The 27,163-nt window shown below is 36.2% G+C and overlaps 3 protein-coding genes across 3 annotated transcripts; 1 reads left to right on the forward strand and 2 right to left on the reverse strand.

The window, feature by feature from the left end:
• Positions 1–1,041: 1,041 nt before the first annotated feature.
• Positions 1,042–14,563, forward strand: LOC122089476. The gene is made up of 19 exons (XM_042659234.1): positions 1,042–1,212; positions 1,975–2,033; positions 2,232–2,254; positions 2,541–2,725; positions 4,236–4,343; positions 4,470–4,515; positions 4,837–4,913; positions 5,054–5,149; positions 7,016–7,070; positions 7,384–7,483; positions 8,827–9,025; positions 10,938–11,106; positions 11,186–11,223; positions 12,354–12,426; positions 12,640–12,741; positions 12,862–12,887; positions 12,975–13,929; positions 14,028–14,077; positions 14,240–14,563. Exons 2-19 carry the CDS (start codon positions 1,992–1,994, stop codon positions 14,377–14,379), a joined length of 2,484 nt encoding a protein of 827 aa, XP_042515168.1. The 5' UTR covers positions 1,042–1,212; positions 1,975–1,991; the 3' UTR covers positions 14,380–14,563.
• Positions 14,564–14,622: 59 nt separating this feature from the next.
• Positions 14,623–20,163, reverse strand: LOC122089478 (two-component response regulator ARR17-like). The gene is made up of 5 exons (XM_042659237.1): positions 19,739–20,163; positions 19,539–19,624; positions 15,392–15,469; positions 15,133–15,203; positions 14,623–15,029 (listed from the first exon to the last, which is right to left on the reverse strand). Exons 1-5 carry the CDS (start codon positions 19,869–19,871, stop codon positions 14,903–14,905), a joined length of 495 nt encoding a protein of 164 aa, XP_042515171.1. The 5' UTR covers positions 19,872–20,163; the 3' UTR covers positions 14,623–14,902.
• A 5,211-nt stretch (positions 20,164–25,374) lies between these two features.
• LOC122089477 (two-component response regulator ARR17-like) lies at positions 25,375–26,809 on the reverse strand. The gene is made up of 5 exons (XM_042659235.1): positions 26,581–26,809; positions 26,380–26,465; positions 25,896–25,973; positions 25,723–25,793; positions 25,375–25,617 (listed from the first exon to the last, which is right to left on the reverse strand). The coding sequence occupies exons 1-5, from the start codon at positions 26,711–26,713 to the stop codon at positions 25,491–25,493; spliced, it is 495 nt and encodes a 164-aa protein (XP_042515169.1). The 5' UTR covers positions 26,714–26,809; the 3' UTR covers positions 25,375–25,490.
• Between the last annotated feature and the right edge of the window lie 354 nt (positions 26,810–27,163).

Consider the following 27,163-nt stretch of genomic DNA (forward strand, 5'->3'; position numbering starts at 1 on the left):
ATCAGCGAAATAAGCCTCCACATGTGAAGATAACCTCCCATTAGCTGCCAATTTGTTGGGTCCTAACTTAGAAAATAGTATTTATGTGAATATTTTTATTAAGTAAAAGCAAATTCAAACTGAAAAAACATACATATAGTAGATGTTTTAATAAACTTATGGGAGTTACAATACCTTTAGAATCTTTCATGCAAGCTAGTTGGGCTCCTCGCACTTCATGCATTTAACATTTTTAAATATTGGGAGAATGTTTTTTTATCCAAGAGTGTGGAGGCTACACCTAGACACAAAGGTGGGCGAAATGATCGCCCCATCCCCTGAAAGATGGAAATGCCAACCCTGCTAATGGTTGTCGGTGCATTCTCATTGCCCCCGCATTGGTGCAATCCTTGTACTCCTAGACAAAAAAAAAATTCTACCTTAAATACTAGAAAAGGTTCTACCTTTCGAGAAGCTGAACTTTGAAATTGAAAACAGGACATTTACCCAAATATGCCCACAGTGGGATGTTCATGTGCCTCTTTTTCTTTGATGCTAGATTCCACCCTTTAGGTTACACAAGAAGGACCCGCTAGGGCAGATGGGGATCTACAAGGGTTTTACTAGGGCACCCTTGCTAAGTTATACTACTACTATTTCAAGAAGGGTGGGGGATAGGAAGGTCGAACACTCGATTTTTCATGGACTTACACAGAACAAAAATCGTCTATCTGCCTCTTCCATTGACCAAGAAGTTCATCCCCAGCTCTTGTGCCTCCTTAAAATCCAAAAAAGTCGCATGATTTCAATTTAAGGGTATAGAAAGTTACTCCATTTTGGTTTCAATTTTAGGGTATGAAAACTCGCTCGATTTCAGTTTATATAGCTCATTCTATTATGAAACAAATCGAAAGCAAACCAAAAAACCAGAACCGAACCAATTGACCCATTGGTGCGAAGTTGCGACACTACGCACATCGCGTATGATATATCTGGAAGCCGCTTTATGTTTTTCGAAATGACCGTTGGCTTGGATTGGAACGTGACTATAAAAGCCGCCACAGCTAAGGCATTCGCGCCTTTCTCATTTACAAAAAGCACGTTTCCTCCATCAGTGGCGTTTTGAAGTTTTTGGCGAGCGAACCTCCGCGCCTTTCGAACTGAGTTTAGATCTCTTGTTGCAGAGAAAATCTCCACTGTACGGCTCGGAAGCTTCGTTTTTCTCCATTAACAGTGAGGAATTTCAGTTCTCCGTTTAGTACTAAAGCTTATGTTGGATTAATTACAATTCAACTTTAAGTACCAAGTAGCAATTTGCATGTTAGGGTTTTCCGAAGTCGTCGGACTTGTCGATATTTTTTCTTCATTGTTTCTGGTCCTTGAGGTACTAATTTCCCGTAAATATCGTCGGGGATTTGAAACTTGATATCGTTTTCAAACATGCATTGGCTATCTGGTTTTTTCTTTTGAATAGATATCCGAAACTAGAGGATCTTTCTTCTCATTAGAAGTACAGTTTCATGAGTAGAAGCAGAAATTGCTTCTAGTTTCTTTTTTTGGAGTTTAAATATTTGGTCAATGAGTATTCATGTTCATTTGATTGAATGCTATTTGATTTGAAGAGTTAGGGTTTCGGATAATAGATTTGCCTTGTTGTTCATCGATTTATGACGTTTATGTTCACTTCTTTTGGATTCGCCACATTTGTGGTGGTTTGTTCGCTCAGTTTAACAACTCAAATTAGCTACTGAAATATTTTTGTAACCTTTTGAGTTTGGAGAAATTCTCAGCTGTATGTAGCCTAGCATTCAGTTTATGGAAAATTAATAAAAGCCTAACATTCAAACCTCTTCAGAATCTATCAGTTTATGGAAAATTAACTCATGACAAATATTCCTTTTTGTAATGACAATATTTCACAATTTTGGAATCTTGCTTGATATTTCTTTGTTCCCTTCAATAGATTGTTTTATGTTGCTTTGGTTGTGATTGCAGTCTGTCTTGTCAGTATAATGTTGCAATGGATGGGAGGATCAAGACGGAAAGTGACCACTGTAAGTAGCATGTACACTAGACCTTTGATTTCCCAACTGGTATACCTAAATTACCATTTTGTTTTAGAAGACTAGCCTTGCGTCTCTTGGGCTGTGGTGGCTATTCATACCAGAAACGATGTTGAATTTCTGTCTGACATCTTAGAGGTTTTTGTATGCACAATATATGTTGGTCATGGTGGATGGGGAGAACTTCAGTCAAGAAAGTCGACAGAAAAGAGGTAAAAGACATGTCTCTCTATTTTCTTGCTATTTCATCATATTGTCCTGTTTTCTGTTAGTATGCTAAACAATTTGGCTACCAAAAATATTTGGACTACGATCTTGAAATTTGGAAACCAATGAAATACAAGAACAGTTCCTTCTATATATTTCTCTGCTGTTCAATATGGCAATACACTAATATTCGGAGTAAGATAAAGATGGATGTGTCTTCTACAACTACAAGGACCTAGTCCAAAAAGCAGTGGATTGACCTACTTTAACCTTAATCTGCATAATTCTCAGGCAAAGACAGTACTTTGAACAAAGGAAGCGGCAAAAACAGACTGCTGAGTTAGGGAACTTTTCTGATGAAATGATCCCTTGTGGCCAACAAGTCCAACTCCACGACAAACCTCAGTCTTTGGATATACTTAGTTTGCTGAACTTAAAGAGAGTTACTGAAGAAAGCAATTCTGGTTGCACCACCGGTAAATGATCTATAAGTTGAAACTCCCTAAGATTTGCACTTTTTTACTCCATGACAAGCTTCTGTTTGTTATTTGATTTTTTTTTTTTTTTTATTTTGAGTTTTAGTCTTTGTTTGTTACTGCATGAAGTACATATATATCCATATAAGTCAGAGTAAGAGATTTCTTAAGAAAAAGAAATGATAAAAGGTTGAGAAGAAATACAGGGTCCTGGCAAAATATATACACATGGACCCCCAAACCCTATATAAAAAGAGAGTGCACAAATATACCGCTATACAAAAAATCTGTCCTATTGAGACTTGAAATCTGAGATATTAAGAGAGTGAAAATCATAAGTCTGAGAGGCCACAAAATCAAATGGTGTATAACACTATTTACCATCACATGTACAATCACAGCATGTCAAAGCACCATCATTTCCACTCCTCGAATGTTCAAAAAATTTGCATGAGGAGTAAGTATCCACAGCCTCTTTCCTTTACCTTTCAAGTGCTGGTAATCATAGGACTCGATAAAGTCAGAAATAAGAACAGGAGGGACCCTTCGTGCTCCCTAGTAAACGCATTAGCTTACCTCCAAACTTGAGTTGTGAAAGGGCAACAGTATGATAGATGGGGGAGTCGTTTCTGCAGTGCCTAAACAAAACAAGCACACATTTGGCAGAACATGACCTCCAGAAATCAAACAGTTGATAGCGACAACACTATTACCTTGAGGGATGTGCATGAAAAGTTAGGCCTTGATGGGATATCTTATAGCCCTGGAAAATCTGCTTGGTTTTGGCTACTAATCAGAGTAGATAACTAGGATTTTGACTGATGTAGCTCATCAGTGTTGTTCGCTTGATAGAGTCTTTAAATATTTGTATAGACTAGAGACTACTTTAATGTTCAAGACCTGCTGCATCTTGTTATGATCTTGTCTTTTAAATTTAAAGGGAAAAAATAAAAGGATCTTGGGGAGCTTTTTGTTAAGTAAAGATTCAAGAAAAACCATGACAAATTTTATCCTACAAATTTGATTAGTCCTTTCATCAGTTTTGTGCTTTCATCATTCTGTTATTTTCTTTTTGAATCACTTCTTGTTGCTGTAATAATACTCCATTGCAAATGACAGAAAAATCTCAATGAACTTTCATTCATATTTCTCTCTATTTCTGCTACCCCTAAGATCTCTCAAATGCTTTTATTTCCAATTCTCTATTGGTCTTGCGGATAATCAATCTCAATGACTTCATTGCATCCATGCCACATTATCCATATCTGTTGTTTCTTGACTGAACAACATTCAGCTACATAAGGTATTTCAGAAAATCCAGTATGTGTTGGAAGGGTCTCTATTTTGTATGTTGCATATGCAATATGATTAACTTCATTAGTAGATATTTTTGTCTTTTTTATCTTATTATGCAAGTATGTAGCTAACTCCTAGCCATTTTACCTTCAGATGTTTGGATTTTTGTGATGCTCAAAATTCTCTCTAATGCCTCCTTCTCAAATTTGTACAGCAAAGGAAAATCCAGTAATCAATGATTCACCAGTGTACTTGAAGTGTGGAATGCCAAGCATCCCAAAAAAGGTCTCTCGTAGGCAGTCCGTTGATCTCAAGGAAGCAAGTGAGTTCCACTCCCCAACCACTTATCTTTACAAATGTGTGGATCTTAATTTTATTTACGACTATTAACATCCTTGAATCTTGATGTTTCACATGCGGAATAATTAATTTTGAATATATGAAACAGAAAATGTACCATCAAACCGTCAATTGGATACTGAATCACCAAAGAAGTATGCCATACACGTGCTTTGTTCAATTTTCTTGAACATCACACACAGGGAGACAATCTCTTCACTCAAGTGAATTCTTCATTCAACCTTGTATTTGTTCATAGCCCTTTGACTAAGGAGCGTGCATCAATACAAATTGAGTACTTCCTTTATTTAAGTGAGATCACTTCCGCACTCAATATATATGCATGCAACTGATGCAAGGGATTGTGTGATGTGTATGTTTGGTGGTTGCTCACATCTTTTAGTTTTCTACATCAGTATGTTTCACTGTGAAGCTGATATTGTTACTAACAGGGTTTTCTCCATTGTACCTGATAGTTTCCCATCTCCTAGTAACTACTCTTCCGATGGAAATGGTGATAAACTGGATTACTGGAGAACCGCTACTGAAAACCGTAAATATAAAAATACCTTGTTGGACGTCTTGTCACTTGATTCGTTTTTCCATTAGAGCCTTTACAGGGCTATGCGATTATCATGATTAATATTAACGTTAGGGGTTCATCTATTGGTTATCTTCTCTGTTCTCTTTCAGAGTTATCTATTCTTGATGTACTTGGTGATGATGGACCAAATAGCAATGCAGAAGAAAGTCCAATACGTGAAGCTCATGTTGCATTTTCTGTAGAAGGTATAATCTTGTTACTTTAGAAACCAAGTGCATTTAGCATCTCACGTGTTATCATATTACATTTACACTTCAATATACTCCACCAATACCTTGAGCTTAAGGTCAAATCTGTAACATCTGTTTGTATTACAAATCCCAAGTTGGGCAAAGGAGGGTTGATGCATCAGGTTGAAGCCGATATCTTAAAAGAAAAGAAAGTGGCCCATCCCTTGCTCATATATTTTTTGCTTTGATGAGGGATGAGAATAATTTACTTGGTTTACTTGCCTTTCCTGTCTTCTAGCACTTAAACAATGTGTAGAATAGGCAATATTACACATGGTATACAATAGGGTTCAGCATATAGCCGTATACTCTCAACCATGGTGCAAATCCAAAACACCACATTGTGTGAATTTTCTTGCAATATGAAGGTTTACATATGTATATATATAGGCTAAAATAAGGTTTCTCTGAAGTATCGAAGCCTAATATGCCCATTTGCCCACCGAAACGGCTAACTGAAACAGTCTGGTAAACTATTGACTGTTTCGGAAAAATTTCGCCACTTCCGGTGCATTTCGCTAATTTGGGTCTGACTGATATGGCCCTAAGTGAGATTTTGAACTTTGTACAAGGCTGGCATGACACCATGATGGTGGACTGTCCTCAGGCCTTGTACGCTGACCTGTCCTCAATTTGTTGGTATTACCCATGAGACATTTAGATCTCTCAACGTCCAAGATCTAATTTCATGTGCAAGGCACCAATTTTAAGAGAACCTTTTTTTTTTTTTTTTTTTGGGTTGGCATGGGAAGGAGCTTTTTCTGCCGTTACACAGAAACCGAACACATTTGTAATGATCTGGCCAATGCTTTTAGGTTTTTTAATCATCAATTGATGCAGCAATTTAATCTTAGTACTTATACAAGGCTGTCTTTGCCTTTGGCTAAATGGAGGACTTGGATATCATAGAGTAATCCAATGGCCCTAAATTGAGGGGAAGTATGGGTAATAATGTTTTATCCATTTATAAATATTTAATCCTATGACAGGTTTTAGATGGAACTGGCCGTTTAAGATTTAGGAAGTGCAACCCCCACAATAGAAGTTACTGCTTCTGAGATATACTACCCCAGGCGGAATTTTTTTGATAAATCAAGAAAATTCTATAATAATAGTCAAAATTCTGTTCAGGCATTCTCATCTGAAACACCAAAATATGTAAAAATGATCAAAAGATTGACACTCTAACAGTACATTGCTTGGTTGTAAATTTCATTTTGGCCACATATATGATCTTGGGACTGGAATGAGAATTTCAGATATTCCGGTTATATCATTTTTTTGGTCTGCCATTTTTGGTGAAAATTTTACAAAGAATGAAATTGGTCTAGTGGTTAAGTTATGAGTTTGTAAGGGGGAAGGGCCAGGTTTGAGTCTGCCTACATGCAGTTGTTATAGTGGATTTTGGTTATCCCATAATCTGTAAATGAAACTACCCTAGGAGCAATTTCAGTCCAAAAAGTAATTTTGGCAACATTACGAAACCATCCGAAAAATATGGAAAAAGGCCAAAAGGGAGGGAATCCAAAATTAAAAGTTAGTGAAACATGAACTATACCAATATAGGGACCAAATCCAAATTTCAGCCAAAAAATATGCATCAACACGAAACTTATCGCTTTCTCAAATCTCTTCAGAGAAATGCGTCTTTCATTAATCTACTGGTTACTTTTACATTCTCAAGTATCTTATACATTTAATCTATGTAATTCCAACTACTAGCAGTTTTATGAGGCTTCAACTGCCTTAGAAGATTATCATCATGAACTTTATTTTTTCTATATAAATATGAATTCAAATTAGAGTTTCTCTTGCCTACAGGTTTAGGTATAGTGGGGATGGAAACACCAGTTTGTTCGCCAAGACCATCTGGCCGGTAATTGCTATTTTTTGGATGTGGATATTTGAAACATTCATCTTTAGAGCGTGTAGCGAAGACCCTAGATTCTTATACTTGAGAAGCAAGTTGGAGAGGGCAATACAGTTTGTGACACTTCTAACGATGTTTTCAGGAGGATATACCTTATATAGACTGCCATTCTTGATCCTTAAAAAAACCTTGGAGAAAGCTAGCCAGAAGGAAATTTGATATAGAATAAAACAAGCTTTTCTGCATATGATGTCTCTTTTGCTATTTTTTACATATGTATTGGCTATTAATTCACTTGCTGCATGATTTATGATGTTAGAATATTATTTGATGGCTGCTCTTCACCACCAAGGGCTGTTAAACGATTTCACTCATCCAAGGACTTTACTTACATCATGGATGATGAAGGGCTTGAACTGGTGAGAATTTTTCTGGATGCCCAACTCTTTCGCCATTTTAAACTGGCTGCATTTTATTCCATCTGAAATGAGCTTGTGTGCTGTAGGTAAGAAAAGTGAGTTTCTTGTCATTCTAGAACTCTTTATCTTTTGGAGAAAAATAATCATGGTTTTTTTTTTTTCACCTCAATATTCCATGAAATTGGCATGCAAAGTTAGTTAGATATCAAGTCTCGCGAAGAAAATCTTAGATTGGCTATCTTGCAACCTTTCCTTCTATGTTAACAGGCTTTCAGTATTCCTCCCACAGTTGACATCTTCCTTCTTAATTGTGTATCATGGACATCTCACAAGAGGTCACACCCTGCATGTGATTCTTGAGAATTTAATGCTTCACTCAAGATATATACTGATGCCAGCATGGCTTGGTGGCCAGTCTTCTTGCATAGGAATTGCTGTCTGTCTGTGTCTATGTTTGAATCTGTTGAATGCATGCGTTGGATGGGTGGCTTTATGTGCTTTATGCACCATGGATGCATCATGAATGTATCTAAAGAATCACCAATTAATTGTAGTTTGATCGATGCCCCAACTTCAGTTACTCTTCCATACATGTCAGCTCTTGAATACCTTATATCTCATCTAAACTTAGGCTACAGTGATGTATTTCACTTAGACAAGTTTTATCATGGACTGTTAATCTTTAACAGAGATCAAATGGCAAAACATCAAAATCATGTCACATTACCTACAAATCTTCTTCAACTACTAAAACCAGAATTTGCTATTGGGTTGGGCAATGAGCAAGGTTCTTTCCTAGCAGGCAACAGTGTTATCTTGACACTTCAAAATGGTCCTCTTGTCTTTCTTTGATGAATCAGTTTTTTTGGTCAATGCTTGGTTAAGTTTGTATCCTTGGTTTGTCTGGATGATGTTGGCAATATTCAAATCAAATGAATATAATTCATGCTCAACTTCTTCTGGAGAAAGAACAGGCTGTAGATCATAGATTTGGAAAACATTTGTCTACAGCACAAGGCCACTCTCGTTGGTGGATTTGGGTATAGGATATACATATATCTCTTTCCTTTCATTATATTCTCATCTAATATAAGCAATTTTTACTGTGTATTCCATCCTTCAGTTTAATTTTCTTACACCAAAAAAATTCAGCAAGCTGTGTAATATTATTGTTCATCAATTCTGTTGATTCAATTCTTATTTTTGATACATTCCATAACATATGCAGAATGCCATGATACATGATATCAATATGCCATTTGGTGGCAACTCTGTGTAATATTATTGTTCATCATTTCTGTTGATTCAATTCTTATTTTTGATACATTCCATAACATATGCAGAATGCCATGATACATGATATCAATATGCCATTTGGTGGCAACTCATCCAAGATACCTTCGAAACCACGGAACACTGTGCATCAATCTGGCAATCCAAAAAACAAAAAATTCACTTTCCAAGGCTGCATGCAACCTGATCCCGATGATAATCAAATTGACTACTTTCCAGGTGAAGAGAAGTACCTCTGCAACGATATGGGTAAGAAAAATGGGAAGACATTGAATGGTAGTTTCTTTCTTTTGTGTTTTCCTTAATGGGTTCTTATTATTTCAATTTTCTAGAGATGGAACTGTTAAAAATCTTCAAGCATTTTCTTCTATTCTGTGCTCATTCTCTTTTTCTTCTATTCCGTCTTTATTGTATGCAGGTTATTCTTTTCTTCTGAATTTTATAGTCACAGAAATCTAAAATTTATTCGTATGACATATATCAACAGATTTTATCAGCAATTCCAATCCATATAGATCACTTGATGAAACAAAATGGAAAACAGCAGAGTTATAAACTAAGGTTTAGAATGATACCATTTACCAGTTCCTTCAATGGGCAAGTGGTTTGTTTAGTGCCATTTGGTTCGAGAAAGGTGAGCTGGTTGCTCCCGGCAGCTGTTCAGTGTTATTGACCCTATTATTAGGATTGCACCTTATCCCATAAGCCATATGGGATTTCAAAGGAGCTTGCAGATGCCCTGATGAAAAAGTGGAAGACATTGAGATTTTATATAGCTACAGTGATTACTCAAAACCTTTTACATTCTCTCTTATACAATTGCGACTTGTTAAGTTCATGCACATGGTCACATGCAGTAGAATGAGAACTGATCAACCTCATGACTTTGGGTTTTTTCCGTAACAGAGAAGTAATAGGAACTTCGGCACTTCAACAGCGGTAGAATGAGCACTCCTGAGAAATTTACCACAAAACATCAACAAAGTTGCTATCCTGCAACACCTCAATTCTTCATACATTCAAATAAAAAGGAAACTGCATTATGCAGATATCAAAGTCTCATACCACTGATTTATAGGCTAACTCCTAAACTTCCTATTCTTAGCACAACTCACAAATTATAGACTTACCTAAATTTAGACTTGAGAGGAATTTGAAAATAAGAACTTTCCAGAGTTCCAAGAACCAGATGCAACTGTTCTTTAACTAAATAGAAACAGCCGAAAATAGTAACTCAATATGAACTTAATCTAACCAAAACCTCCTACAAAACGAAAAATAGAAACTAGAAGCTAACACCTAATCTTATGCTTGTGTCAGTCCCTTCATAATTGGGCTTATAGAATTCTCCCTCTACAATAAAAAACCCAAAAATACTTGGCCCATGACCATATAGATGATTGGGGACTTAAAATTGATTCTGATTAAGCTCCAAATTTGCAGCCTTTGCCTGCATCAATCTCACTGGTTAAATTTCAGCCAGAACAAGCATGCTAAGTGGCAACTGAGTTTAAAGTTTTACAATTCACATAATTAAAAGAATGCCATTTTACTGCAACTGAATCCAGTGGCAATTTTTTAACTGACATGAATTTTAAGGCAATTTGACATTGTGTATTTGGCTTAAACTTGATCGGTTAGATGGGTGTGGGCACTTCTATCACATGGACCAACCCGTGTTTGCTAATATGACAAGTCATCTAAAATCACAAACGGTCATTAAAGCTATTATGATCAATTGATATTACCTTCTATTTTGGGAATTCATTATGAAATGGGCTGTTTCACCTATCATGCTTTTAAATGTGAGACATGTCTCTGAAAAAAGGGGGCCCAAAAAGAAACATTGTGAACCTGCTTTTATCTATTATTATCATCTTTGGAAGCTCCATGGATCTATCAATTGCCTCTTTTGTCAGAGAAACGTTTCATTTCCAAATTCGTGGGATTGAAAATTTCAGTTGTTATAGTGATACAGGAGATCTTTTATTTATATTGTATTTTTTTTTTTTAATGGGGTGGGGGAGCTTACTACATTTACATTATACCATATGCTTTGCATTACTTGACTCTGCATGCTAAGCTTCTAGCTTCTTAGTTTTTCAGAACAAATTATGGTATGAATCAAAGTCTTAAAATAGTATTTTCTTGTGTATACCAGCCAAGTATGGGTTCCTAACAGGCAACAATGTTGATGAGAGGAAATATGGTGTACATTGGGGGAGTCGATCCGATCAAACAGATTGTGACTTGGACAATCTATTGGGAAATAGAAAACAAATCCATCAATCAAGCCCTGCTGATGAAGATTTTTATGTACATTGCATGAGGTTCTCTTTAAATGTGGCTTTTCATGTTTGGATAGGTCATATTCCTCACTTCCATGACTAGTTTATTATATCTGTGCAGAGATGCAGAGAGAGCAGTTAGCCATGTCAACATTTTAGGTGCTTCTCTTTCCTGGATTATGCAAACGACGTCTTTGCTATTTTTCCTACACTCTAGTCAGAATTCCCAGTTGCCTCCCCCCCCCCCTTTCTATTTTTCATATTTTATGGAAATAAATTATTAATGAAAAGGCAAAAACTATACAAATAAGATGCAAAATTTGCAATCCAGAACAGAAACAAAAGGTCAGCTTGTCTCTCTGCTGATCCTTTAGAAATCGCTGTCCACCGGATGCCTTAATAAGTCTTCATGTCTTGGAATCTCTTTGAAGCTACTAACCTTCTCGTAAAGCTACCCAAAACTGGGACCTACAAAAATAACTTCTGCGTAATGATCTCACCCAGCTCACATCACAGCTACCCAAACTCTGTTGCAATAGTTTATTTGCTAGGAAACAAATAAAAGAAAAACTATTTTGTGCCTTGTGGACAGCAACAAGTCACCTGTATTACAGTTTGCTTTCTGCTAGGTTTTCATGAAAAATAAAAAAGAGAAGGAAATATTGGATGTTGCCTATATTCACATGACCTGAAAGACTGAAATGGAGTACAGGGAGTTTCTTCTTGCCTCTTTATTTCTTTACTTCTTCTGCTAAAAAAGAGGGGACAGCTTTTGTTCTTGGATTTGTTATTTTGTGCTTCTTCGCTTATGCGTGATTTATATGCTTGTAGTTTTCAGAAAAGATAACTTGCTTGATTTATTGAATGGCTCTTTTGAGTTGTTTCTTGCCTTACAAATCTCTCTCTCTCTCTCTCTCTACTGAATAGAGAACTCTTATTATTATTATGCTATTAGCTCCCAGGGGAAGGCATGTGAGCTCTATGTACATGTGTGTTTGGCCATGGAGCACAAAATAAATCCTCTCCCTAAAGAATTGTTTGTGGACTATTTATATGCCCTTTCCACCAAATGTAGCCTACTAATGCCTTTGCATCACAATAATGATTATATTGCTTTTGATATCTGTTCTCTTATATATGACAGATTAATTTGCAAAACTTAGACTAATGGTTTGCGTTTGCAGTCTTCAGCACTACTTACTGATTCTAGATTTTCAGATTTTCTTTCTTTCTTGTTGAGAAATGTGCCATGCCCTTTAATCAGTCTTTTCTTGACTGTGGGGAACCAGGGCCACCTTCTCTGCATTCTGAGGACCCTGCATCGGACAAAGAATATTTCTGTGTGTCAAAAGATAAGCCAAGGTACATTGGATTTTTCGGAGGAACTATAACAGTAGGCTTCGTTTGGCTGCAAGGGGAACTAAAGGGAAGTGAAGTGAAAAGTTAAAATACAAATTACACGTAAAATGTGTCATTACTAAATATGATTTTTCAGAGGGACTATAACAGTAGGCTTCATTTGGCCATAGAGAATGGCATTATTATTAATACTCATCCTTACTGATGGATGGGCAGGTACACTTCATTGGATGCAAATTGGGACTTTGGCACTTGTACCGATCAACCAGCTTGGTCTTTCATGACAGAAGATGCAGTGGATAGCATGAGTTTATTAAGGTACTTTTGGGTTCTATTGTTTGGTGTTATCTTATTTGCCTCTGCTATGTTATGTACTTAGGTCCTGGATTTATTCTAATTGATATTCGTTTCTCTCTCCCTTTCTTGAATGCATTACAGTGAAGAGTCATGCTCATCCAGTGCAGGTTCTTTCTATTGATTGTGAATAGATAATTTGATGATGCAAACTACACATTTTTTAATGTATAAAAACTGACATCTTTTAATTCTAGTGAGGGGTGACAAATGTTATAATTCTGCACCAAACTCAAGTAGGATGAAAAAAAGAATGCCAAGGCAGGGAAATGATGTCTGCAGGAGCTCAGAAAACAACTATGGTGTTGAGAATCTTTATGCAGAAGAAACACAGAACCAAAACAAGGATGAAATTCAGCATGGAAACAATGTGGAAGTTCCAGGAAAGTACCCAAGTGTGCCAAAACAGATGAGGTCTAAACTAGAGGATTACTCAAAAGAGCTGTACACTGTCCAGGAAAATCCAAGACAGCAACCAAGATGGCCATTTGTGGATGAATATTCTTCTGCTGATAAAGATTTAGGTCTTGGTTCTTTCTGCACTGCAGAAGCAGAACCCATGTCTTTGGACTTAGAGTTCTTCTCAGAGGATCGTTTTAACATATCATCATCCTCAAAGCGATCCAAATTTGATGTTACTTCAAAGTGTGCATATGCTACCAATGAAAAAGCTGCGGTCCAGCAACCTCCCAGTCCTAAGAATTCTTATGGTTCCCCCATTTTCTCAAACACAGAATCCAGTTCAAAGAAGCCAGATGTATCTCCAGCTGCCAGAACGGAAGGCAAGCCTCCAGATTCATCTGATGCTGTCGATTTTTTAGAATGTATAGAGGTTCAGGATGTGTCTAGGTGGGAAAGTATCAGCAAATATCATGAAGAGAAATCAGAATTTCAGCACACATACTGTGGAAATTTTTTTGAGGAGATACAAAAAGAGATTTCCATGGGGAAGTTTGAGCTAACCTCAGAAAATGATAAAGTGTCAAGTGACATAGAACCTAATGACAACTGTGGTGAATGCAATGTGGCAAATGATAATACTCGGGAGCAAATATTGAAGTCAAAGACAAGTTCTCCTGACCATGCAGAGGACAATTCATCAAGTATAAAGGATAAACCCGGCAAGCTTGAGGAAACTACAGATGTAAAGAAGTAAGTTAATGGCTTCTGCACTGCCTTTTCCTATTCCTCATGGATATTGTTAATGCTTAATGTCTTCCTCAATGCTTAATGTTTATTGTTGTTTTCAGATGTCAATTTGATGCTCTAGTTCATCTTGCTTCTCCAAATTGGACTAAAGGTTTGGTCTCTCTCTTTCTCTCTCTCTCTCTCTCTCTCTCTTTCTTATGGGGGTGGGGTGATGAGTAGGGGATGTTTACTGGGATGTGTTTCCAATTTATCTAACTCAGTTCTGACATGATTTATTAAGTCCGAAATTTGTTTTATTGAGCTATGGCTGCAGAAAAAGATCCATCTAGACCCAAGAGAAGGAATACTGAGGGTAATGGGCAAAATGGTAATGTTAGCCCAACTTACCAGATCATGCTTCAAAGCTATGTTCAGCTCCTCTGTGTGCAGAAAGGTGCTAAAAGAGGCAAATGAGCACGTCAGTTTGAAGAAAGCTTAATGCTTTATTCATACCTTCCTCTTTTTGATTGACAAGGTAGGGCTATCAGAAATTATGGAACCAAGACATTGTGCTTTAGTAATATGAACTGAATGATTTTCAGAGCCCTATAATTGCCTACCTGAGGATCCAGAAATCACATGTAACATTTTGTAGAAAGGAATCTCCCAGCAGTGCAGCACATTACTATCTTAGATTTACTTTTGGACTCAGGGAAAGCAGATCAAAAACTCAAAATCTAATGGGCTTCACCCCTTGGTTGGAAGGTTACATTTTGATGACTCTTCAAATATCATAACAGTACCCAAAATAACAATTCCTTCCACTTAAACACCTGTCTTACCTGCCCACAGCTGATCATATATAAATGAAAATTTCTCAGCCAAAGCAAATGGGTCTTTATCAACTATCATTCTTCATTTTCTATAAACTGATACATGGCTGTTCATGTTAAAGTTGTAAATTCTTCATGTCTCTTTCTTTGTTTATTGGAAGATTTTACCTTCCAAGATAAAGCTTCCCACCGCATGACTTGTTAATCTTCATCATATGACATCTCAATTTCTTTACATCTGACTGTTGAAGGGGCTTTAGAATGAATTCTTGTGCTCCTTCCTCTAAGCACCTGTACAGAAAAACCGCAGTACCGCACAATCCAGATACATTGTTATGAAATATATTAAAATGCATAGAATGTGAAAAGGATCCTTAAGAGAAATGAGGACTACTTCTTGATTCGAGTTGGGATGTTGTCAGATGATACAATCACAACTGGAATTTCCTTCATGGTAGATGATTCCTACTTGCAGAGAAAGATTGAGATTATTAGGTAGGCCTTTGATTTAAGTGTCTAGAATTGGCATTGTGCAAGGAAAATCAGAATTTGTAACTTGACATTTTAAACAGGAGTATGATACTTTAGGGAGAATTACTTTTTGGATTCCTTTTTGATGAAGCATAAATACTTCAGGTGACAAGATGCATTACCTTAATTTTCTTAAGCAGCTCATACCCTGTCATTCCTGGCATACTATAATCACTTATTATCAAATTTACCTTCACTCCCTGCATGGAAAATCATATCATCAGATAGACTGAATAAGAATTTCTCAGGAGAGATGCTTTATGGTTAGACAAGAATTGTTTTTTTTCCTTGGGCCCATGAGAAATCTAAGTTTTGACTTCGAAGTTTGAACCAGGATTTTAAAACATGGAATCGGTTGGACCGGATTCCATTCTGGATCTGATGGAATGGTTCAGATTCTGTGCCTGCTCCGAAATAGCCTGAATCAGCCTCGGCCAATCCCACTGCTTTGAACTGATTTGAGTTGGGCCTTGGTTTTGGCCATAGTCCAAATGCCTGAAGTAACCAACCAAACCCGGGCCAACGTCAACCCACGGTTTCAATTATCAATATTGCATCAAGCAGATGAGCTGGTCTGTAATGGTACACGTTGAGACAGGTCCAGCCAACCTTGACCATTTCAGCCATTCCAGAGCTGGACCAGTATTAGCAATCATGGATCCAGTCCCAAAGATCAATATTACAACAGTGGTGCAGTAAACTCACTTAGTAAAGCCCAGTACCACAATACTCAGGTTGTTTTCATGGCTTCAGCTGGTCTCCTGCCATACCCATTTAATAGGATTAGACTGATCAGTTCCTTCCAGTGGTGAAGTGGCTTTCTTTCCTAGAAGTACTAGAATTGCGTGATTGTTTCTTCTTTATTCCTATAAGTCGAATAATGTTCACTCCTTTGTCTGGAAGGTCCTGTCTGATTCATATACAATAATTTGGTTGCTTTTCTCTTTGTGGTTGAGAGATCTTTGTAATCTTTCTACTGCACGTTCTACATGTTCTAATGAATAATTCTCTATTCCACACTTTTTTTTTTTTTAGAATTACTCCCTTTCGATCAAACATGGGCATCTTCATTATCATTTTTCTAAAATCACTACTGTGAGTCAACTCGGCCTTGGTGGGTTTCAATAATTGATTTAGTGTACGGTAGCGGATCGGGTATCGTTGTTTCCATAACCAATATGGATACATATATTGGACTTTTTTGCCCTCAAAGAAAACGTTGCCAACATTTTTTTTTTAACATTTTATCCTTTGTTTGTATCATACCATTGATCCGGAATCAGTCAGGTATCAGTATCGGTCTTAGCCATTATCAATACAACTGATTTGATATTGATTCCTAAAACCCTAGTTTCAATCTTTCCTGTCCTTTTTGTTTCGTAAGGGTCCGTTTAGTAGAGAGCCCTTCAATCAAGGTTCAACCTAAGCCCGGCTTCATTAGTCCGAAATTGAATCAGTCTACTCTAGACAGGGTGAATTTGTCCCGACTGAATTATTTTTTTTTTTTTGATAGATGCAGCCTCTTGACCTTTTTGGGGTAAGTGTATAGGTTCTCTCCCCTTAGACCGTGTATATGTAGGAACCTCGTGCATTGGGTATGCCCTTTAAAAACCCTTAAGAGTCAATTGAAGAATTTTTTTTCTAACGAAATTATGGAATTCTTTTTGAAAATTATTTTCTAAGTCCTTAGTTGCACCAAATATCGATGTCATATTTTTCCTATAATTAGGTTTTTTTTTTTTGTGGTAAACTCCCTATAATTAATGATATATCTTTATTTGTTTTTGGTAAATAAACCATTAGATATCCAGAGCCTAGAAACTAGATGCATTTGCAACCATTTCTGTTTGCTAAAGTTACGAACATATAATCTTATACAGACTGTACAAAGGAAAGATGGGTTTGTCTAGTTGTAACCTAGGTAGGTTACAAAAGGCTTGTAACCCACTTCTAATTACCAAAAAGTCCTATAATGTGAAAGAAATGATTGGTTCAAGGGGATTCAAAAAGTAATTTCATGTGTTTATATTCTCAATAAAAACTTAAAAGCTGCTGCACCACTTTTTATGACAAAGTGTTTAAAAAATGATAGAAATGGAATTTTATCCTCAAACAGACCCATCACTACGTTTGAAATCTAAAATTTCAATTCCTCGTCTCTCTAAAGTTCAACATGGGATTGAAAAAAAACAAAAAAACAAAAAATTATACTAACCGTTGGGTGATTGGGTCTATTGCTTTCAATAAGGGTGTCCATTTTAAGTGCGAACGGGTTAGATTAATCAAGAGAAACGTGAAACAAACCTTTATCGATTTGAGTTTTTACCAAATCAGTAAAAAATCAAATTGGACCAAATCAAGCAAATCAAAACAACTTATAACAACTTTAAAAAATTACTAAAAAAGAACATATTACCTACAAGAGGCTATTAAGTCAAATCAATAAAAACCGAATCGGTCTGAATTGAAATTTGATTTCAGTTTGGCCTAATACTAGATAAAATCTATATCAAAATGACCAAAATCGGAAATGGATCGAATCAATCACAAAAACCTTATAATCAACCATTCTGAAACAGTCTGGATAGGTATTACTGTGGTCAATTTGGATCGAAATTGGTTTATTCAACCAATGATTTTAAACTTGAAATTGAGTATCAAAACAATCCCTCTAGTGATTCCAATTCTAAATTGACCATTTTAGAACTGCCAGAGTTGGATAGTTCACAACAAATTCTAATCCAAATCAGCTAATACCAGAATTTTAACCCAAAATCAAAGAGTAAATTGGTCCCTAATGATTCCAATCTAGATCAAATCCTAATCAGTGACAAAAATGCTAGAATTGACACTAAATTCTAAAAACCAACAACCCAATCCCAAAAATCCGAGATATGCCATTCTATAATAATCGAAATTGGGGTTGATCCGAACTAGCCAAATCAACTAGGGATTTTAAACTTGGAATTAGAGATCGAACTGATCATGGTTTCAAGTATTGGTCTAGGATCGATCGTATCGGTTGTGACTGATCCTTGATCTGAATCGTTTCAGGGGTAAAATAGGTAAAAAATAGTACATTTTATAAAAATCAGGGGTAAAATAGGCCGATACCCACCTTCCCATCCGATCTGGATTGGTATCGAATCGGCATTGATAGAGACCGATACCGATACCAACCCCTACATCCTTGGAACTGATTCTTATAAATTTTGATCCAAATCGAATCAAAATTGGACCCAAAAAAACCCTAGAATCCCTCAAATCTTAAGACCCACGATCTAGTTCTATAAACCTTATAATCGATTTTAAACACGGAATCAAAGATCAAATCAATAGCTTCCAATATCAATCCAAATCCAAATCAAATTGGAATTGACCACAAACAATCCCAAAACCTTTAGAATCAACCTATAAAATATATTATAATTACAAAATTTCATATGTCATCACTATAGTAGTACAAAGCCTACGATATTGCTTTACCAAAAAAAAAAAAGCTTACAATATTGCCATTTGTCATCTTCTTGGATTTTTCCTTTTTTGAAAACACTAGCATGTTTAATACAATTGATTTATTCGAAGAGAGAGAGACATGATTAGAACTATCTTACCGACTTCATCTCTAATGCACAACAATAGAAATTATTGTAATATAATTGATACATGAATTTATGGAAATAGGTTTTATTTTCTAAACTTCAAAAAACAAAAATGAAGTCCACCAGAAGTTTTAAACCCTAAAACCCAGAAAAGCATTGGACACGCCGAGAAGAAAGAGAGTCTTTACCTGACTCATTGGAGATGATCTCATCGAACTTTATGCCATAAAAATCAGCCAATGTAACAGAAAGACTCGCGAGGAGGAAGACGATCAGGTGGGGCAATGGGTTGTTCGGGTTATTTGGGAAGAGTGTATTCATTCTTAAAATTACCCCTTGTTTTGCCATTTAAATCAAAGTAACGATCCAAAAAATTGAGGTTGAATTTACTTTTGTTAACCTTAAAAGCTATCACAAAATGACAAAATAATGGGGACATAGTAATTTACTTTTTTGACCTTAAAGGCAATCACAAAATGACAAAATAATAAAAACACAGTAATTTACTTTTTTTTACCTTAAAAACAATCACAAAATGATAAAATAATGGGGATCCAGTAATTTAGGTTACAAGGGTATTGTAACCGGGTGGGTAACATTTAGACGTACCCAGAAAAGATAACTATTAATCTATCTATAGAGAGAGAGAGAGAGAGAGATAACTTACATGGGTTCTACTTGCAGGGCCATGATTCTCACCACCTACCAAACCCAGATACTCCAATGCCCTCAACCCATTCTCTACTGTCGTCACTGTAACATCAACATATAGAAACCATATTATTACGTTAGAAGATAGAGATCTGAACTGATCGAAAATTCCTATAAACATTTCAAAACAAAAACTGGTGATTGGGCTTTAATTACCTTTACAGGAAAATTTCTTGAGCAACGTCTCTACAAGTTTCCTATCAATGATGCAATCATCTACAGCTAGAACATGAAGCTCTTCTCCTTCATAATATTCATCCATTTCAATTGCTGAAGATGATATAGCCATAATTAACCAGAAAATAAAAGATTCTTCTTCTCTTGAGAAAATCACCAATTCACAGGGAGCAGAGAAAGAAGATGAGAGGCGACAATAAACACGAAGAGAGAGAACGTAAGATGGTGAGATTTATAGGAAACTATGAATTTGGAGTAAAAGGTGAACAAATCATGAAGAAATCAGAGTCACAGATATTTCGTGATTTTTGAAAGCTCTAATTTCGATTAGAATTCAAATTCCATACGTCAACTTCTGCAAAATCCAAAATCCAAATCTCTTACTATTCCCAGATGTTCCGTATCTTCACAGCTCACTCTCATGAGATATATAGCCTATTCGTATCTCTATTCTCTATCTATTTATATAGGATTTTATTTTATTGAATTTGATTTTTTTTTTGGGAGGGGCTGTAATATCAAAGTTGATTTCCATATTTTAGCAAAAAAAATCCAGATGGACCACCGCCATGATCTTTGAATAATGTGATCCCCACCTCTATGGTATTTGACCTGTGCTTTTGAAGTGCCAAGTGGCATGAATAGCTCATGTAGAGGGCTGACATGGCAGATCCACGCTACTCTCTCTCTCTCTCTACTCTTTTCATCCTTTTCTGTCCAAGTCTTCTCTTGATCTCTTCCCTCTTGTTTACAAGTTTCATCCTTTTAGGGTTCTTCATATTTTGTCGAGTCCTAAATCCAAGCCCACAAAAGCTTAGTTTGCTCTGCAGAAGGCTTTCTCAGCTAAGATCAGCTGGAGATTCATCGACCCATTTTCTTTCCTTCGAATCTCATCTATCAGATTCCTTTCAAACCCAAGAAACGAGAAGTCTCTCATTGTAGATAACCTCGGTAACTCAAATGGGTTGTCTCCGAAATCAGCTCTCAGAGCCTCCGAAGAGACCACTTATGAACCACATGAATCCTAAAATAGAATTTCTCTGTAATTTGAGCTTTTCAGGCTCCAAGCTCTCAGATTTCCTCAGATGCAACACTCTCTTCCCCTTATCCGATTTAGAGACACAAATCATCCCTACCTTTGAGTTCTTAAAGAGTTTTCTCCATACCGATGAAAAGGTTAGTGTTGTTAATTGTTATGAATCGTATGAAGTGGAGAACCACTAATCCTAAAAAAAATGACCCCCAATATTGAGTCTTGCGAAATCATGGCGTATCAGAGTTCAAAATTTGGTACCTAATGTTCCATTATCCTCCAGTGCTTACTCAGAGAAGTGAACGGTTTAAGAACTTCAAGAAAGCCATGGATATGGGTTTGAATCCCTCGACTAACACTAACACTTTTATCCATGGCATCCGGGTATTGAGTGGATTATCTAAAATTGCTTGGGTTTTACTTTCATAGAATGTGATGAGGCAGTTTGTTCCACTGTTTGTTCTGGCATGATAACTAATTACAGTGAAGATTCTTCCAAAGCTGAACCCTTCATTGAGTACATTTGGTAGTGAGATTTGAATTACCTGTTTAAGTGCTTTGAACTATAGACCTCTGTCTTTTGATTCTGCTTTGGTTAAGAATCATATTTTGTATGTAGAAGAAAGGAATCAAAGAGGATTCTCTGAAATTAAATGTTTACCATGCCTACTGATGCCTCTTATTGGTAGCTTTGATGGGAGTTTACAAGGCAATCTAGGACTTGCTGTTGTTGGTTGTGTGTTTTTGGATCATGAAGGATTGAAGCCATGATTATACTCAGGCTCAATTGGCATTTGTGATTTTATAACTGCTGAGTTGAAAGCTCTGATTTTGGGTTTGCATGGGATCATTGATTATAGAGTGTGATGTTGCCTTGGTTATTAACTGGATTGGAAGAGGTGGCCCTTAGAGCTATCATAATCTCATTAGAAGGGTTTGATTTCTCGGTGCTTATAAAAATTCTCTCTTTACAATGGAGGATGTGACCTGCTGATGGCCTGGCTGATGAGTTAACTAAACTGGAGGTGGGCAGAAGAATCTGTATTTGGGGCTTTACCTTTTCATAAGTTGTAATGCTTTCATTTCTGTGTATGTGGCCTTCTTGTGAGCTCCATCTGTTATGCAGTATCTTGCTTTGATCTCGATAAAAGTGTATGCAATTTGACCAATAAAGTGGAAATCTTTAAAGTTTGAAAAGTGTATTGTCCTAATTTTGTTACCAAGGGTTTGTTGAACTGCAGAAAGCAGAGGATAACCAAACATTGATGTATTGAAGATGCCAAGCATTGTGGGTGACAGAAATTTGATAGTTTTGGAGAGGTAGAAAATGTATGTCTTTTGTTATTTGTGCAAGCTTGACATCAACCATAGCTGATGGGTTCCTCAAAGCTGTGCATATTATATAATCTAAGTTTGTATGAGTTTAAAAACTTAATTCAACTTTATGTCCATCTTATTTTGCACAAATGATCTTATAATGTAGTGCTATGTGTGTAACTTCAGTGGAAGTATTGAATTAATGTCTGCCAGCACTGTTGCTTAAATAATTATAAAAGTTTATTCAATGAATCATTAATGACATTTTATTGAATTTATAGTTATATTAGGAATCTATGATAAAATATGTTGATGGCACAATAAATGATACAACTTCATCCTCATTTCCTGTTTCCAAAGAAAATGATGCTAAATAGTTTGGGTAAAGAATGTAGAACTTTTATTTAAGTAATGTTCTTATAATGTAGTTCTATGTGTGTCATTTATCCTCATTAACGGTTTCCAAAGCCTCATTTATTTATATCTGAAGATATAGATGTGTATGGATTTTTTGCTTGTGTCTTCTTTCAGATGAGTTGAATTGCTAGCCAATGACTGATAATGGAAAATTAGAAATGATGAATCATCCTACATTTTGATAAATAGAACAAAGTATTGCAATTTGTATTAAGCTCTTGTAAACTTGCACTTTTTATTGGTGTTGTACTCTCTTTCTGCTCTAGTGTATAAGAAGTAGATAATGGTCAGGAGGCTCGAACTCATAGCTCTTGGTGAGTGTGGACTTTTTACGCATCACAACTCACCAACTGTTCTAGACAATTGTTGTTGATTATAAAAATTTGAACTAGGCGTGGTTCAAATTTACTAGAATTTGTAATGGCTTCAATCTTGTAAATTCCCAGTTTGAAAAAACCTGAGAATATTAGGTTTAATTTATTCGGTGCCTTGATTCAATATTTTTTATCTTAGTCCTGGAACTGAAGGAAATTGATTAAATTGCAGTGATTTTGAATGCCTTCAAATTCCAAGCCAAGACTGATCTGGATTTGGTTTCTGGGTTTCTAAACCCGCTTAGTATCCTTTGTCCACCAAAATTTGATCCCCTTGAACTACCTCTTACTCATGGTTCAAAGGATTGGATTGACATTTGTTCAGCACAAAAATCCTCTATGGGGAGGCAGTGAGGATCCCATGGCTGGGGTGCATGCCAGGGCCCGTCCCAGCCATTGGATCTTCATTGCCACTGCCACTCACCGCTCGCAACAGAGGATTTGAATCCACTATCAGCTTAACCCAAATTGGTATAGTGGCACTATCTGAGCCGGAAAAACTATTCTATACATAGACATACCCAAACTATTTTCCATTCTATATTCCATTATGTCAAGTAGTTACCAAATAATTTTCATTTTTTTATTAAAAAATGTTTTTTCATTAATGATTTTATTTTTTTTTTTAAAGAGCAACTCAGTGCACGAGGCTCCCACTCCTGCGAGATCTGGGAAGGGCAAGTTGTACTCATCCATACCCCCTGCTTCGCAGAAGAGGCCGTTTCTAGGTTTTGAACCTATGACCGACATATTGCAATAGTGCAACTTAACTGCTGTGCCACAGGCTCAGCCCACTAACTTTGTAAAATTTAGTTAAATAAATATATCATAAATAGAAGGGTGTTTTTCTTATTGTCACCCCTAACTTTGTAAAATTTTATATAAATACTAAAAAAAAAAAAATGCTGACATCTTGAAAAATGACATCTCTTTTTTGGTAAAGTTAGAAAAATGACATCTCAATAGAAAGTTAACGCGCACAACCATAAAATCAAATTAGGACACTGATTTAAAACTTAGAGAAAGAAGATGAAGTGACTAGTGAGCGGATCCAAACTCTAAAACATCATGTGGGACCCAAAACTTTCACATGATTTTATTTAGAAATATCACTATTTCCTTTGGGTGCAAGCCCGAATTTTTATTTTTTTTTCAAATTATTGGAATTTTTTTTTCTTAAATTCTATAACTATAAAATATGCAATCCATTGGAGATGTTGGGTTTTACTTTCATAGTAAGATTTTTTTTTTCTTCGAGTATTGTACTTTCCTTTAGAGAGATTAACAACGTAGTTGACTTCTTAGCCCAAAAAGCCACTTCTTTTGTGAATTGAAAAGATTGATCGAATTCCACTCCTTGAGTGTCTAAGTTAAATAACTTGACTTCTTGCGTTTCTCTCAATAAATGACCATTTTGCTTTAAAAAAAAAAAAGAATGGGGTAAGATAGCATTGAGGAATCTACTTTTGGCTTTTGATGAGAGTTTATTAGGCAATCTAGGTCTTACAGTTGTTGGGGGTGTGTTTTCGGATCATAAAGGATTGGAGCAATCACTAAGACTCAATTGGCATTTGTGATTTTATAATTGTTTTGTTGAAAGCTTTGATTTTGGATTTGCAAATCTAAGCCACTAGAGGTTTGGTATCATTGATTATAGAGTGTGATGTTGCCTTGGTTCTATTAAGTGGACTGAAAAAGGTGTTGTCCATTAGAGATATCACAATCTCATTATAAGGTTTGGATTTCTCAGTGCTTATAAAAATTATCTCTTTACAATGGAGGATGTGACCTGTTGATGGCCTGGCTGATGAGTTAACTAAACTGGAGGTGGACAGAAGAATATGTATCCGGGGCCTTACCTCTTCCTAAGTTGTAATGTTTTCCTTTCTCTGTTTGTGGCCATGTTGCAAGCCTTAGCGGTTATGTAAATCTTTAAAGTTTGAACAATATATTGTTCCAATTTTATAATCGCAAACCTGTGGGGTAACAACGAAGTTGCTCTATTGCAACATTTTGGTCACAGATGCAAAACTTGAAAATAATTTCTTCTGCGAAACAAAACAGGGTATGACTGTGTATACTTGCCTTTCCCAAACACGTCGGTACTAAGAACCTTGTGCATTAAGTTGCATTAATAATTATAAAAGTTATTCAAAGATACCTATAATTTATGTCTGCACTGTGGATTTGAGAAACTACTTAAGAATCAAGAACTCAAAAACACAATGTTGTAATTGCTTCAATCTTGTGAACAAAGCTGAGAAAATATTAGGTTTTGGAGTGGGAGTGGGATGGAAATAAAATAAAAAGATAATAAAAGCTGGTCAGCAGACTCACTAACTTAGTTATATGAGCTGAATGATGTTTAGGAACCTTCAATTGCCTACTAACCCCACAATCACATGGACCGAGTCATACCGAGATTGGATAAGAACAATTTGACTTTCACTGAAATCACACATTACTCCGCCAAAGGCTTAAACTTCTGTAGCAATTCTCATTCATTCTTCATGTTTTATGAATTAATACACATCTAGTCATGTTAAAGTTGTAAATTCTTCAAGTCTCTTTCATTGTTTATTGGAGGATTTTACCTTCCAAGACATAACTTCCCACTGCATGACTTGTTAATCTTCATCATATGACATCTCAATTTCTTTACATCTGATTGTTGGAGGGGCTTTAGTATGAATTCTTGAGCTCCTTCATCTAAGCACCTGTCCAGAAAAACCACACAATCCAATTCCAGATACATTATTATGAAAATATTTTAAAATGCACAGAATGTGAAAAGGAAGATCATTAAGGGAAATGAAGACTACTTGTTGATTCGAGTTGGGATGTTGTCAGATGATACAATCACAACTGGAATTTCTTTCATGGTAGATGATTCCTGCTTGCAGAGTAAGAAACAGAGTATTATACTTCAGGGAGAATTACTTATGGAATACTTTTTGATGAAGCATAAATACTTTAGGTGACAAGATTGCATTACCTTAATTTTCTTAAGAAGCTCATACCCTGTCATTCCTGGCATACTATAATCACTGATTATCAAATTTACCTTCTCTCCCTGCATGGAGAATCATATCAGATAAGACTGATTCAGATTTTCTCAGGAGAAATGCTTTATGGTTATGCAAGAAAAAGAAAAAAAAAATCAAAACTTGATTAGTTTGGGGCCTTGAGAATTGAGCATGGTTTTCGATTCTTGGCCAGCATGGATGAAGGGTAAAATAATCTAAAAAAATGATTTTTTTTAATTGAAAGCAGAGGTATTTCTATCCGATCCCATTCCCAATATCAAGTTCTCAAAACCTTGGTCTTGAGACAGATCCAGCCAAGCTTAATCATTTCAGTGAAACCTTAGCTTCATCCGAATTTGATGTTACATATATAAGAACAATTCTATAAGCTATGAGATATTTAGAGAGAGAGAGAGAGAGAGAGAGAGAGAGAGAGAGAGAGAGAGAACTTACATGGGTTCCAATTGCAGAGCCATGATTCTCACCACCTCCCAAACCCAGATACTCCAATGCCCTCAACCCATTCTCTACTGTCGTCACTGTAACATCAACATATAGAAACCAGATTATTACATTAGGAGGTAAGAGATGTGAACTGATCGAAAATTCCTATTAACAATTCAAAACAAAAACTTGTGATTGGTCTTTAATTACCTTTACAGGAAGATTTCTTGAGCAACGTCTCCACAAGTTTCCTATCAATGATGCTATCATCTACAGCTAGAACATGAAGCTCTTCTCCTTCATAATATTCATCCATTTCAATTACTGAAGATGATATAGCCATAATTAACCAGAAAATTACCAAATTCACAGAGGGAGAGAGAGCAGAGAAAGAAGATGAGAGGCGACAATAAACACGAAGAGGATGGTGGAGATGAGAGAGAACCGTAAGATGGTGAGATTTAAAAAAGGAGGAAATGAATTTATAGTAATTAAGAAAGGTGAGAAATGAGGGGTCACAGATATTTCGTGATCTTTGAAAGCCTTAATTTTGATTAGAATTCAAATTCCATGTCCGTTTCTGCAAAATCCAAATCCGTATCTCTCCTTAATTCCCAGCTTTTCCGTATCTTCACAGCTCACTCGATCTCAGGATATAGATATAGATATGTAGCATTATATCCTATATTCCTATGATCTTTTGAATAATGTGGGCCCCTGTTATGGTGTTTGATTAGTGCTTTTGAAGTGCCAAGTGGGCATGAATGAGATGAGTTTTCTATCCTTGAAGGCT

The sequence above is a fragment of the Macadamia integrifolia genome, chromosome 9 (assembly GCF_013358625.1).
Source record: "Macadamia integrifolia cultivar HAES 741 chromosome 9, SCU_Mint_v3, whole genome shotgun sequence".
Taxonomy (NCBI): Eukaryota; Viridiplantae; Streptophyta; class Magnoliopsida; order Proteales; family Proteaceae; genus Macadamia; species Macadamia integrifolia.

Excerpts from the sequence above, each read along its gene's own strand:
- LOC122089476 (XM_042659234.1), top strand. The coding sequence starts at position 1,992 with ATGTTGCAATGGATGGGAGGATCAAGACGGAAAGTGACCACT. Across the intron at positions 4,344-4,469 it reads CGTTGATCTCAAGGAAGCAA|AAAATGTACCATCAAACCGT; the intron begins GTGAGTTCCACT and ends TATATGAAACAG. Across the intron at positions 4,516-4,836 it reads GATACTGAATCACCAAAGAA|TTTCCCATCTCCTAGTAACT; the intron begins GTATGCCATACA and ends TGTACCTGATAG.
- LOC122089478 (XM_042659237.1), bottom strand. The coding sequence starts at position 19,871 with ATGGCTATATCATCTTCAGCAATTGAAATGGATGAATATTATGAAGGA. Across the intron at positions 19,625-19,738 it reads CAAGAAATTTTCCTGTAAAG|TGACGACAGTAGAGAATGGG; the intron begins GTAATTAAAGCC and ends TTGATGTTACAG. Across the intron at positions 15,030-15,132 it reads ATCCCAACTCGAATCAAGAA|GTGCTTAGAGGAAGGAGCAC; the intron begins GTAGTCCTCATT and ends TTTTCTGTACAG.
- LOC122089477 (XM_042659235.1), bottom strand. The coding sequence starts at position 26,713 with ATGGCTATATCATCTTCAGTAATTGAAATGGATGAATATTATGAAGGA. Across the intron at positions 26,466-26,580 it reads CAAGAAATCTTCCTGTAAAG|TGACGACAGTAGAGAATGGG; the intron begins GTAATTAAAGAC and ends TTGATGTTACAG. Across the intron at positions 25,794-25,895 it reads AGCTTCTTAAGAAAATTAAG|GAATCATCTACCATGAAAGA; the intron begins GTAATGCAATCT and ends CTCTGCAAGCAG.